The sequence below is a fragment of the Pogonomyrmex barbatus genome, unplaced genomic scaffold (assembly GCF_055798465.1).
Source record: "Pogonomyrmex barbatus isolate J1 unplaced genomic scaffold, ASM5579846v1 scaffold6, whole genome shotgun sequence".
In the NCBI taxonomy this organism is placed as follows: Eukaryota; Metazoa; Arthropoda; class Insecta; order Hymenoptera; family Formicidae; genus Pogonomyrmex; species Pogonomyrmex barbatus.
The window spans coordinates 8,895,702-8,910,649 of NW_028297160.1; the positions used below are offsets into that span (position 1 = coordinate 8,895,702).

The 14,948-nt window shown below is 36.5% G+C and overlaps 1 protein-coding gene across 1 annotated transcript; it reads right to left on the bottom strand.

Moving 5' to 3' along the window:
- Nucleotides 1-13,511: 13,511 nt before the first annotated feature.
- Nucleotides 13,512-14,675, bottom strand: Bin1 (histone deacetylase complex subunit SAP18). Its single transcript, XM_011639992.3, has 4 exons — nucleotides 14,399-14,675; nucleotides 14,162-14,268; nucleotides 13,841-14,035; nucleotides 13,512-13,750 (listed from the first exon to the last, which is right to left on the bottom strand). The coding sequence occupies exons 1-4, from the start codon at nucleotides 14,468-14,470 to the stop codon at nucleotides 13,657-13,659; spliced, it is 468 nt and encodes a 155-aa protein (XP_011638294.1). The 5' UTR covers nucleotides 14,471-14,675; the 3' UTR covers nucleotides 13,512-13,656.
- Nucleotides 14,676-14,948: the final 273 nt, after the last annotated feature.

The window sequence follows — 14,948 nt, forward strand, 5'->3', positions numbered from 1 at the left end:
AAATTTCTTCGTACTATGTAATTTCTTCGTTTCCATTTCATTTGCAAACTTCATATCCGGCAAAACATACTTACAGAATTTATTATTTATTGAAAGTGGAAATTTATATCAAAAGTTTTTTGCGAATAAAACGAAGAAATAATATTTCTCATGTAAATTAATTTATTTTTAAAATAACCGCACGTAATAATTGGTTACAAACATAAAAAATTTGCAATGCGTATAAGTTTTGCTCTTTGGAAGACAATTTATAATGAACATTATCTTCCGCGCCTTTATCACAGGCGTGCATATTTAAAATGGCAAATTAGATACACGAGTGCGCCGATTAAATTCCAAAGCAAGAGGTTAAACGTCAATTGCCATCCCGTATTTATACCTTGGACCGCAACTCGCGGTGTCTCGCGCCTCATAAAAACCGCTTTGTTTCAGAGAAGAGCAGACTTTATTTCGCTTCGCCCGCGGCGAACCGCTGGATACTTATAAATGTTTTGCGCCCTTTAATGGAGGAGGCGGCTGCGGTGTTGTGTAATTTTATGTTACGATAACAAGCCGAGCACAAACATGTAACATTACCGTCCGCGAATCTTATTACGTGTTAAAATCAACCGGCCGAACAGAGGAAAGTCCACTGAGGGTGCGGTGACGGGGAGGGGAGGGGAGGGGAGGGGGGGGGGGATATCGCGGGGGTGATAAAGGAAAGAGAGATCTACGCTGCCTCGAATCTTCACACAAAGTGATCGCCCCGGGACATTGTATTCCCTCCACCTGGAACGAGCGGGCGCGCGCGAAGTGTGCCGTACTGATTACGTTCTCGCAGAGCTGGAATTTTCACTTGCGCAATTTACTTGTTTCTCTCCGCTCGTATCAAAGCAAGCTCGGCCATGTAAAACGTTAAAGTAACGCTCCGCCAAACGGTCCACCGCCAGCCAAATGGAAATAAAGCATCGCCGACGTTTGCTGTTTATCGGAAATAATACGCGACGTAGCTTCATTTATATATAATTCCCCATTTATTGCTCATTAATTTAACGGTACCTTGAAAGGAAGGGGGAGGAAAAAAACAATACAGATGTACAATATATTACTTATCGATATATTACTTAATAAGTTCCGAGAAATGTTTGACTCGAGCAATATGTAAAAAGAATAAAAGGGAAAAGAACGTAAAAGAGCACGCGTGATGATTAATGCGTGCGTTGCATCATTCTCGGAAATGTGTTTACCTTTAAAAGAAGGATTTCGATTAGAAGAACCATCGTGAAAATTAAAATAAAGTTTCTACGGTCTACTTAAGCCAAAGTGAGTCGTCCAATGACATCCAGGGACATTAAACAAGCGTGTTCGATACGAATTAGCAAAGGGTCGTTCAAAATCCGGCTATAATCTGTCCCATGGATTGACGCGTAAGAAACGAAGGAGATAGGATACGACTGGTGGACTGGCGGGACAGGAAGCTAAAGAGGGCGGTTAACAGGAGCTTCGAGGCGCAATAAGCGACTCTACAAGCTTTGGGAGGCGACGAGAGATGACCGCACAGGAAAAGCCGCACTGGTCAGCAGAAACAGCTCGCAAAAACACGGTCGGCCAGCCTCTTCTCTACCCCTCGAAGCGAGCGACCCTTAGGGAGAAAGGCTCCGCCAAAACCCTCGCGTGTCCTTCGACCCGCTTCTTCGCCGTTTGACTGCTTCTTTTCGCGCTGGGCAACGCTGCGTGTTAAAAAGACGAACGAATTTGTAGCTTCCGGCATTAGAAACGGAATTCCCAAAATGTTTATCGCGATCAAAGATCCACACTACTTGTCTTGTAAGAAATTATTGTTTTAATAAAATCACCCACCGATCACTCGAAACACTTATCATATGATATGCCAGTTTATTATATTTTTTATATAAAATTATTTAAAAAAAGAAACTGATGATAATTAAATAAATAAAAAAAAATATAAATGAGAAGATATTAAATATTATGTTTCTAGAATTATATACTTCGTAAATTATCTTTGCTCTTAGAGGTGCGTCCATGCGTATGCGTGCATTTAACTGTTTCGCTTCTTCAAGATACGTGACTGCACTCGGGAACCACCATCCCTTCTCGCTTCCTCCACACCGAGAACTAACGGAACCCAGACCAACCTCCGCCCTCGCCATTGCATAGTTTATTGTGCGCATTATTTAAATGAGCGCAACTTCGCCGTAATCTTGCCGAGCGATCCCCACCTTTTGGTCCCCGCTGCTCGTTGTCGTTTCAGTCTTTCCCACCCTCTTTGCAGACTACCCAACTCTTAAGGGAATGCGTAACCTTGAATTTCCTGAATCTTTTTTTTCCGCCTCGATCATCGCGTTATCTTCATCAAAAGCTTTTGCTCGGTAATACTTAATTTATGTTTCCTATTTTCTGTCAAAGAATAACAACGTATTATCGCAAGAGAATAAAGATACAAATTCAATGGAGATCGCAAGTGCGAAAGAGAAGCTGCGTGCGTATGAAAGCATCTTAAGTACGCTCCATTTTACGTGATGAACGATAGCGTTTTCACGATACGATGCGAAGAACCGAGGGAGGTAGAGGGAAAGCAAAAGAGGATAAAAACTCGTAAGAGATGCAAGATTACTGGTAAAAAAAAGTTTTTCGCTTCGGCTAGTAGGGATTTCCTCCCGAATCCTCGTAGCCTATCAAAACGGGTCATTCGACGCAATGTCCATGGCCGGAAAACTCGGATGACCTTCGGAATCGCGATCGATCGACAAAGCCTTCGGATAGGGATAGAACGCTTAGGCTCACCCTTCTGATCATCGCGCGATAGCAGCGAGTTTGCGACATGGAAACAAGCTATGCAACACGGTGGAGCCGAATGAAATTTATGCGCGAAGGAAAACCGATAAGTCAAACCTATACATGGGGCCGTTACGTAATGTCTGAGGGTACGTAATCCTGCAAATGTCAATAATAGACTGAAAATTATGGATGTTTACTATCCATAATTACTCTTACTATGCTTGCCAACGGATTATCAATTTTTGCTATCTCTTTGCTTTTTCCAGAAAATATCAATTTCGATAATTTATCTTCATTCTAATTTAGAAAAATAAAACTTTTTGCAAAATAAAATTATGTAAATACATTATAAATAACAGATCGAAAATTATAAAAAGAAGACTAATCAGTTCAAAGGAATTATTACAATTTTTATTTTTAATTTTTAATGTTATGAATCAATTATAAATTATTGTTATATACACATTAATTTTTTTATTTGTATTGAAATCTTATATAATATATATAATATCTAACTAATAAATTTATTTAGAAAATACTAAAGCAATAATGAGTTGTATTGCAAAATAATACAGTAGCTTTAGTCATCTTTAGAATATCTTGTTTCTTTGTTATGCATCACATACCTAAAATTATCAGTCGAGCAAGTTCCGGCGCCGGCTTCGCGAAAAGTAAACGGAAAAATGGTGAGATGGTAGCAAAACAGGGTGGAAGATAAAGTACGGCCCTCTCGCCAATAATATGCCGACAAGCTTTATTTTATTTAAGCAGCCCCAGTTTTTCATTACGTTCATTCTCGCGTCTCCCTCTTCATCCCTATAAGACGCGCACCGTTCTAGAGGGTGAGTTGTGCACGCAAAACGCGGCGCAGCCCCTATTACTCGAATATATTATTTACTATTCTTATTTTTGTCGAGTCCGTTCTTGTTCCCCTTTACCTTTCTGGCACTCCTCAAAGAGAGTCGATTGCCACCCCCTGGAGGCCGCGGCTTTGTGCATCGCGAAACGCAGTTAATACGATCCCGCACTTGGCGGAAGTTGGTGCTATTCTGAGAGAAAAAGCTCACTCCCTAATCCACCGCTTTAAAAATTTGCCATAGTCAAATCGTGTGATCATGCACGGTTCGCCAGAAGAATTGAAAAAAAGACCTGAGACAAATTAAGATTAAAAATTATATATAGACAGTGGAAATCTATAATTTATTTCATACAATTTTAAATGTGCAATATATTTTAATTTAATAGATAATTTAAAAAAATAATGGAATTGTGAGTGTATAAAATAAAATTAATACTTATTCAAAATTTTACAAAAATAAACTCGATGCTAAATATATGTTAAATAATGTCTGTATTTACGTTTTGTGTAATATATAGTAAAAATAAAATACTATTTGCATTTGGTATACAATTTGCATTATAGATACGTTGACACGTTCATCTCTTTATCTCAATACCTTTTCGCGGATATTATTCGTAAATAATGACGTTCTGACGTCTTACAATAAAAACTTTTAACATTATCCTCTCGTTCATCGGATAACTGGTCTCTCGACTAAACCGCTCAACAAAAATGACAAATAGCACAGCGAAGAAGATGCCTAATTTACATATCCGCTAATCCCTGCCTCTCGCCGTGTCTCCGGTACTAATTCCACACTAATTCAGTGCTCGGCAGGAAAATGCCGGCAAAGAGATTTCGAATCCCCTCTTGTTCATCGCGTGTGCTACATCGCGACACAACACTTCTTTACCTCTTGGCCTCACTTTTACTTATCTATCTTCTGTTATCATATTCATCCATCTTTCGTACGAGTACGAATGATAATTTTTATTGAAAAAGGACAAAGAGTCCCAGTAGGGCTTTCCACTTCCTTAATATATCCACAAAGTGAGTTCTCACAATAGCAAAATGAGAGACGCACAACAATCGTAGATAGAAAATCAGTCGGGATGGCATGTGCCGTTGATTGCCGAAACGTAATTAGTAATACTAATGTCACGGCGCTAATGTCGGTTAAACTTGAATCAGTTCGTCATCTCATCCGTTCGTCTCTTCTAATGAAGGATGTAACAGCACCGCCCCCATAAACATTTCGGAATCGTGCAGGTGTTGTCCCTGATTTATGACTGGCAATTAGAATCCGACTGCCTTATTTGCCGTGTCTAAGAAGCGCGCCGGCATGTGAACACGACGCATCCTAATCTATGCTTGAGACCCCAATCCTGGGTTCTAACGCCAGATGACATGCATACCCGGCGTTCCTACGCGTAATCCTTATTAACAATCAAGCACAAACGGGCAACTAAAATTTTATTTACCGACATTTGCATTTCACGTGTAACGAATTATTCTTCTCGGCGGCAGACAGGTTCCCTCCTTCGGAAAGGTGAGGTGACACACGCCATAATTTCATTTAATTCTAAAGTAATATGGAAATATTTATTAACAGCGGTGTCGTGGTGTTAAAATGATAGAGAAAGGACGCAAGAGTATTACCACGGGGAATGTAATGGAGGAACGGAGTAACAAATTCTAACGGAGCAAGCAGACAGTGTCAGCTATGCGGATAAGGAGAGAGAGCTGACTTTATACTTCCGAGAATAACTAATAAGAATACGTTATACGGGGTATTAATAATGTGAGCTGTGTAATGAGTCCATGCCGTAAGCGGATTATAGAATCCGGGGGGGGGGGGGTGAAGTCGACGTCGGAAGGAGACAAATGAAGAGAGATGGCTTGCGGAGACTGGAAAATGCAATATTCTCCTGCAAACCCCCTCCCCCCCTCTCCCCCCCGTCACCGTGGGGCACGCAAAATAAATAGATATACATCGTTGCGGTTCCTTCGACGATTCAATAACTTTGTCACCGTGTAATACCACGTTGTGTAACACCGTGCGTTTTCGCAATTACAGCACGGGAGTTAATTTATAACCGATATTAGCGCCGCGCTCCGCTCATACGCTGCTTCTCAGGAAGATAAAAGATATTTCATTACTCAGAATTTTAAATTTACAACGGATCTGTTTGAATAGATCCTGGCGTGTGGTGCACGTTAATTAAAATCTCGAACGATTCTCCCTCACCGCGAAGCGATGCCTTGCCATGCGGAATTTAATGCGAAATTGAATCCCACGGATCTTTTTGATTTTAAGACATACAGTTATACAGTTTCAAACAAAGGTAGACATCTCAAAGGATACGTCTCCGACATATCGATGCCACCGGCGAGCCACGCCGGAACGCGCTCACGGGAAAAGAAACGAAGCCGATTCTCATCATCGGAAAATAAGAGAAGGTCGCGGCGCGGCGCGGCGGAAAGAGGCGCGGGGGATGCGCGAACGGCGCACGGCTCTGCTTCGGGTGTTCTATCGGAGGTCAGGACTTCCAGGAGCGTATAATTAATTTCCCGTGTCACTCGGGCGGCCCCTGCCAACCCCTTCCGATCCGCCCCACGCAAATCCCCCGGACCACGACGACAATATTGCTGGCCATTTCGTTCGACAGTGCCCGAGCGCCTCCGTCGCTTCTCCTCCGCCCGGATCCGCACGGAGAAAGGGGTGACTTTGCGAACAAGCAACCGGAACCAATCCCGCCCTCCGCGTCCCTCTCTCTACCGCCACGGCGCCGCGTTTCTCCTCTTCGAGGCACATACCGACCCGTCAATATCAGCCCCTGTAATTAAACATAACAGATCAACATTCGGCATTAGGTATATATACGTAATGGAGCTTCCTCTGGTATCCTCTGGTACGGACGCTGCCGCGGAGGAACGCGGAAGGGGCGCGTACGTGTAAGGGTATGTGTATAGGTATCAGAACGATCTCCTGACCCCCGGTTACTCGACTCGAATCGGTTAATTGGATAAATGTCCGATGAACGCCCGGGTCGTCCTTCGACGTCTCCCATCTCCCTCTTCTGTCCCCCTTCCTCCACCTTTCTTCCTTTCGCTATTCTCTCATTCTTCGAGCTCGCGACGGCCTCGCTCCCTCTCTTCCTTCCTCCCTTTTTCCCTTCCTCTCTCCTTCCCTCTTTCTATCTCGCACCCCTTTCCTCATTTCCGTTCGTGTCCTTATTCTGGGCTCATTGGGAAAACAATCGTTTGTTCTGTAAAGATAAATTTATCGGACAAACTGTATTTTCTTCATTCTGTAGCAAGAAGTTGCAAGATGCTGTGTGCGCTGAATAATTTATCAGATTTAGATTTAACATTGTTATAAATCTTATTTTGATTTTTATATTTTTGTGAGATAAAGTCCGATACATGTTTAATATTAATATAATTTTTATTAACTAATTATAAATAAAAAATATATATTATTATATCAAATTTATATCTTTAAATATTGGATAATCTGGACCGAATATTGTTATATTCTTCAAATTAAAAAATATGAAATAACAATTTAATTAAATACACTTTAATACTCGTCGGCAATTTATATATTAATGATATATTATACTTGTATTTTTATATTATTTCATACCTTTTATTATTAGAAAAAGACAAATCGAACAATACCAAAGACTTTATGTGTTTAAAATATGTATAAGAAACTACTCGTAATTAAAATTGTTTTCGTTAACGATGTAATTAATCAAAAGATTCACTTCTCTATGTTTCGATGATCTGCACCGCGATCTCCGTCGCATTTGTCTGTTGAAACCTCTTTTGCGATCTAGAAGACAACGACTGGAATTTTGACACTAAGTCTTGCTAATGACTGGGTATTAATGTAAACAGATGTGCAATTTTTTATCAAGTAGAATCCCGGCGCCATTTGTTTTCCCGCAACGTCTCGTCTCTCGATTCACCCCTAAATCTCCTCCCGTCGTCGTTGGTTTCTTACGGTGCCTCATAAACAACGCGGTGTTAATGCCTTTCATCAAGAGGGCGATGAGGGAGGGCTTATGAGAAGGGGAGACACGACTTACTGATTTTAAAACAATGCCTCAAACACCAATATTCTCGTTTTCATAAAATTATGACAATAAAATTATTACTAAAAATCAATTTATTTTAATGCAAAATTTAATACAAATTCAGTTATTAAAGTTATATAAAATTTTGCCTTTGTCATGTTGTAGATATATTACGATAAAAATCTTCGCCGAAAAGCGAGAGAATTTCAAAATAAAATTGATATCAACAGTTTATAGAAATGAAATAAATTCGCAAGAAAAGAAATCTTGCTAGAAGGAACTCGCGTAAAAATTGTAGATCACGTGATACGAGTTTTCACTTTCTTGTTGGCTGAGAAGCCAACAAGAGACAAAATGACAAAGGAATGGAAAACTAGACGGGTGTGTGAACTGCTCCGCAAGATGTTGCGGTCCATTACAGCCTGCTGGGCTCAGAAGGAAGGAGCACAACCACTCACACGACTTATCGGTAAAACATCATCGGCACTGCGCCGGAATACTAAACAATACAGTTCGATAGAATACGAAAACTTTTCAGAGACAAAAATAATTTTTAATGTCATTTAAAAAATGTCATGTGTTTATTCACACGTAAAGAAAATGAGAGGAGGAAAGGAAAGATAAAGAAAGAGAGAAAGAAAAAAGATTCAATTTATATAAATTATATGTTATTATATCGTAATAGTTCAGAAATGAATTTGATTGAATTTATATTCTCATTGTAACATCTTAGATATTGTTTTACATTGTAAATACTAATGCAGAATAACGAATGTGTCTATATCGTGAGTGGTTGGTATTAGAGTTGATTCAGACTCAGGAAACGTTCACTCCGAGAGTATATCCGGGGTCCATTACCGAGATCTTGGAAAGCAACCGCCCGAAACAGACTGAGATTTGTGTTTCTGCTTTTATATCACACCCTACACTCCAACTCTGTGTTGCATATAAAATTATAATTCTCTAAAGATTAAATTAATAAATTAAATTCTAACTTCTGTGTTTATTATACATAATATTTACAATTGGCAGTATTACAAATTAATAATTTTTTTTCTTAAATTGCTAGAACTTGTATTATTAATTAAAAAAAAAAAGATTGAAAAATTTCTCTGCACATCTTTACAATAAAAGTCAAGTTTCAATTTTTTTTGTATATATACAGAATAAATGACACAACATAATTATTTTTAAAAAATTGTTTCTTATTGGGTTTTTCAAAAGGTGTAGATTTAATCTTGAAAATATCAAGGATGACAACATTGATATTTCATTGTCCATAAATAATGAAATTCCGTTGTAGACAAATGCGGATTACATTTATCTCCGATTATGGATTCGCGGAGAGGTGGCGTAATCGAAAAACGGGCGTAAATCATTTCGCGAATCTGCGCGACGCCGTACGCACACGATCGTCCATAAATATACCGGTGGCCGAATAAAAATCCGTACAACAGCACAGCAGAAAACGGCATCGGTTTCGGAGAGAGTATCGATACGCCCTCCTTTGCCACGAGCTATCCATGTCGAGTTTATCGGTCGTTCTATGCAAGAGATTTGAAAAAAACGATTTATTCGGAAATATGTCGACTTTATATATCGTTATGGAGCATACAAGCGGGAAACGACGTCGTGCCCTCCACCACCTTTTCTTCCCTCGCAACCCCCGTACTTTACCGTCCCCTACTCGTTCCACTCGGTTCGCATACGTCGGGAATATTTATTTTTATTACGACCACCTCCCGCGCTCCTGAGTCAACAGATTTCTTGTCACCGGTGCGAATCGATCCTGACGCGTTCGCGGCTCCGACACTTCCGGAAATTAATAAATCTGGAAAATTTGAGCTATTTCCTTTCTTCCGTGACTTCCGTACGTGAAATATGTACTCTTGCAAATTTTATGAGTAAAGTGAATTCAATATTCAGTAATTTTACAAAGATGCATTCCATTCTCCGTCTAATATTAAAAATTTGTGCACTTTAGGTTTGATCAAATATTTGTAAGCACTATGTAATTGCAATAATATATATATATATACATAATTATAGATATAAAAAATAATTAAAGAAATAATTAAAACGAAAAGCGCATTTTTTGTTAAAAAAGATATTAACGAACAAACTTAGCCTACAAAAGTATAAAAACATATAAATAAACTTTTATTATTTTTTTCTATTTTAGATATTGATATCTGCAAATCTAAATAAAAATTTTCAGATAGCTATAAATTTATATAAAATGGCAAGTAATTTGTTTAAAATGATCGAAAATAAATAGTAGAATTCAAAAGAACTAAAAAATTGATTCTAAAAAAACTTTCTGTATTCGATAAGCAATTTTATATTATTCTCCAAAGCGTCCATTTAAGTTCTCGCGTACCAGCATTATATTGCTTTAATATTTTCGAGAAGGCGTCCCTTACGAAGTTGGCGGCCACTAGCGAGTCCAGTAAATCTTGCCCCCTCACCCACCTCCTCCTGCCGAGCCACCCCCCCGAAGCCACCCTCGACTGCCTAGCCATTCTTATTCCCTCGTTACTCGCAGCTTCGCTCGAGGCGGCTCTCTCCTTATTATATCGTCTTTCCACGCCATAAAATCGGAAAAGAATTTCACCCCCCAAGACAATAGAAACTAATAAATTTGATTACTGATTACACCCGCGAATTTTCGAGAGAAGGCGCGGCCCTTAATGCACGCCAAATCCACTCTACCGTCTCTACAAACCTCCCCGGTGCTTTAAACTTTACTTTCTCATTAAAATTTTTCTGTTCGATATAACGCGTATTTTACGGTACCAACTTTGATGTGATAATATACGAATATTAGTACATTCGTCAAAAAACAACGAGCATTGTGATATAAAGATATCACAAATATGTCAGATTACGAATATTAGATTCATCTCTTAACGATGAATGTTGAACAATAAGATAATAATATTTAATTGTAAAACATTCTCTTCGCAAGTATTAAGTTGATACCAAATCTGATAAAACATTTTTCATTCCAAATAAAATGGGATGACCGCATGACGTAATTTTAATAAGTTTTAATAATTAGAGAATGAAATTTTTTTTTATATCTCCCATATCGTGGCAGAGCTATAATATCGTTATAGAAGAGTTATACAAGTTACGTTAGATATTCCGTGTTATCGCCTCGGCAGTAACGTCTTACGTTGCCTTATATATTTACTCAGGATAGGTAGGTAGGTATTTTCCAGGCAATACTGGAAAACGAAAGCGGCAGTAACGCTATCGCCGAAGTTAGATAACGGTCGAGGAGAAATCGTAACGGGAGAGCTGGGATGGGTTTTTGGGGTGTGCACAGTTTAAACTTTCCGCGACCCTAAATCTCCGGGACCCAGCTTATGCTTCGTAATATCATAATATCGTAATATCGCGAGAGCGGTTTGGTATAATTAAAGTGGAAGTGTCTTTAAAATAGCCGCAGGTGATTGCGGTAAGAAGCCACCCCACAATCTTTCCGCCGTTTTGCGCTTCTCCTACGTATTTTACAAGCGCCAATGTAGAAACTATCTAGTGTATCTAGTACTATACAAAACGTACGTAACTTTCCTTTACGAAAACGTAATGAAGATTCCCGATAAACTCAATCAACTTGATAAACTCAAAAAAACCAGGATATTTTTAATTATTAACAAAGTGTAACTAAATTAAGCTTTATATAGAGTAAAGCGTTATATCAAGTATTATAAAACAGATTTTCCAGAGCATTAATTATTGTAATATTAAATAATGACTTTTACACTTTTTTGTGTGCAAAATAAAAACTTGAGTTTTGTTAAGAAAAAAATATTTCGCATTCGACAAATATACCAACAGCACAGCAAACAATATAATCCTGATAATTTGTATTGTATAGACATTCATTTATATCAGACAATAATTTCAAATAAAATGTAGTTCAAGAATTTACAAAATAACGTATTAATAAAATTGTATTTCACCCATGAATTTAATTTCAATTTAAACATATATTTTATTTAATTAGAAACTATTTTATTTTCTGGCCGTACAATATACCGTATTGCCGTAGAGTATTATATGCAAACGAAATCTCTTGAGCGGAGAGTATGTTGCTTGTCAGCTACAGATGCTTAATCTGACATATACCAACCTCTATACTCGGCTTTTTCTGATTTTCAGTTGATAGGCAACGCCTACAAACAAGATTTAAACGCACCGTCGCCAGTTTTTACATCCACTCGTTCCTTTCATCCACTCGTTTACATACGTGAAAGTTCAGTGAAAATGGTCAATATCAAAAAACCAACGATATATATCGTGACATTCTTAATAACAGATTTAATTAATTTCAGCAAAATAAAGAAATTTTTAGCGAGAGAGAGAGAGAGAGAGAGAGAGAGACAGGAAGACAGAATGAGAAGAGAAATGTGTTTTGTGTTTTATATAATATATATTATATATGTATGTGAAATTAAATTCATATCACACAATAAAAATCATTCGGTGATATTTAACTCATGAACTTTATTTCGCTTTATAAGCACAATATAATATGACAATATATAATACATTATAATAACTGAAAATATAGTGATACAATATAATAATTGAAATATTCTTAAATTAAATACACAGATAACTACTCGAAAAAATTGTATTATAAAATAAAACAAAATTATTATATATTTTATATTATGTATTAGAATACAAAATAGATATCTAACGATATCACGTTGGCTTTACATTTTTTATTCCTAGAGATAAAATAACTTTTATTAATATTAAAAATTAATATTAAAAATATAAATTATAATTTATCGAAGACATTCCATTGTTGTGTGCAGCCAATCCTTGTTTGTGTGTATGTTCTATATAAATTTAATTTGTCAATTTTATTTCAACATCTTGTTATTGAGCTTATATCTTCAAAAAATATATATTAAAATTTGTATTACCTACAATTATAATTACCTACAATTAATTTGCAGTTTTTTTATTATTTACTGATGGCAACAGGAAATTCTGTTCTATTTAATCGTATCATAGATATCCGGTTTACCAACTACCGTATAAATCAAAAGGCATCGTAAAAATAGCAACTATGGATACAGAGATATAAAAAATAACTTTCTAATGGATTATTTTTATAATATAACAACTACAACACATAATTAAAAATCTTCTATATGACTTATCACAAGATTTGATCATTCGTAATAGATGTTTCAGAATACGATAAAATTTATATTTATATAAAATATCATTTGTGAGAAACTATTAGCAAATTCAAGAATACTACATTCAATTTTATTTTATAGATAATGAGTTATAATAAGTAATGAATTCTTAGGAATATATTAACTTCAGATGTTATAATATTGATACAACTCAAGCAAGTAGGATTTGTATTTCTCGATATGCCAGCTTTCTAGACAATTATTTCCAGTGAACATCTCGGAATGTAAGAAGATTTGTAATTAATAAATTATATTATGCGTGCGCATGTCAAAATATTTTGTAATAGAGATAAATTTTTTCCAATAAACTTGAATTAATATCAATAGAAGATTATTGTATTACTGACAATAAATTAAAGCATTGACAAGATATTTAACATCTAAATTTTACAATGTTTCATTAAAAATAAATGAAATAATATTAGTGCAATAATCTTTTAAAATATCTAAAAATTAATATCTAACTTTTTCACAAGATATTTTTTGAATATCTTCATAATTTTAAAAATGTTTTTGGCTAGAATAATAATTAAATTAAAAACTGTTAACAAATATTATTTAATACAAAATTTGTGTAAATTTACATAAAGAAAACGTGATATTTATTTCAATCATTTATGGATACAGAAGTTTGGGAAGTCTTTCATGCATTCAATAATGTTATACACATTTATTTATTACTTATAATATATTCTTATAGTTAACTTAAATATTGGTTCTTACATTAATACTGACGTAAACCACCACGTCTAACTGTTGGTTGCATCATTCTATTTGGTGGTGTTATTGATATATCCAGATAATCCCCTATAGTGAATCTATAATTGTATAAAACATAAAGGGGGTAATTATACATACATATTTTTAAAGAAACTTTTTTTTCCTATTACTTAAAATTTATGACTTACCTTGCTTGTGCAAGTGTTTTGTTATCATCTGCACCCTTCTGCCCAGAACACGTAACACCAATCTCACGCATGCGATAACCAGAATTACGTAATTCAGGAGTCACCAATGAAAAATCAAAGTACGTTCCCTTGCTACGAGCATCTGGATTCACTTCCTTAACTAAGCCTGTAATTTCTCGCAAGGTTGCATCCATCCTTTGTACATAGAAATAATTAATTCACTTTAGAAATAAGAGACAAATAATAAGAATTGATATCATATCACTATGACATTAATATGAATCGTGACAAGATTAAGTGATTTCTTTATGTTCAATTTACCATGTATATATCTGCAACTCGTTCGAAGGAACATTCCCTCTACTATATTCCATTATATTATGATGACGTCCAGTATTGCAGAATACTCGCAATAAAAGTGGACATGTCTGAAATACAAAATATACTTAATATGAAACTCCATATGAAATAACAATCGACATTTCTGGAGTACACTAAATCTGTGAAACAGTGATAAATATTTTTTGAAAAACATTTCTGCTGTCACGCTGTGTTTACCTTTTCTCTATCCACCGGCTTCTCGGGAAGTTGTTTTTCATCGACCACCATGGATTCCAAAGCGGATGCCATGTCTATTACTATATAATCAAAAATAAAGCCGCAGGTGTAGAAGTAGTCGCTCTCTGACGAGAAACGTTAAAATAGTTAAAATCGCGCAATTGTTCCTCACGCCTCACGCGGAAAAAATGGCGGAATCACACGATTCTAGAGGTTATGTCAAGAGCTGTTTCCATAACATTCCCGCGAGCACCGACTGCAGATACATAATACACCAGAATACGAGCGCTCTACAAAAAAGCATGTGGTCACGTGATTTTAATCGGCACTATGTCTTATTGGAAATCCAATGAAATTTAACGCAATAGGAACGTATTTATTATGAAAATTTATGTGAAAAATAAGTATATTATGCTTATGCTATGATGTTGAGAGCATTTCGTATTCTTTTTTATTCGTTCCTGAAATGTCAAATACAAAAATGACCATACAATCACGTGACTGGCATACAGAGATCAAAACTATACCGACATGTGCTCTTACTGCATTG

Bases quoted from the DNA above. Each gene is read 5' to 3' on its own strand.
- Bin1 (XM_011639992.3), bottom strand. From the start codon at position 14,470: ATGGCATCCGCTTTGGAATCCATGGTGGTCGATGAAAAACAACTTCCC. The intron at 14,269-14,398 runs GTAAACACAGCG...TTTGTATTTCAG, and splicing joins AGCCGGTGGATAGAGAAAAG to ACATGTCCACTTTTATTGCG. The intron at 13,751-13,840 runs GTAAGTCATAAA...ATACAATTATAG, and splicing joins AAAACACTTGCACAAGCAAG to ATTCACTATAGGGGATTATC.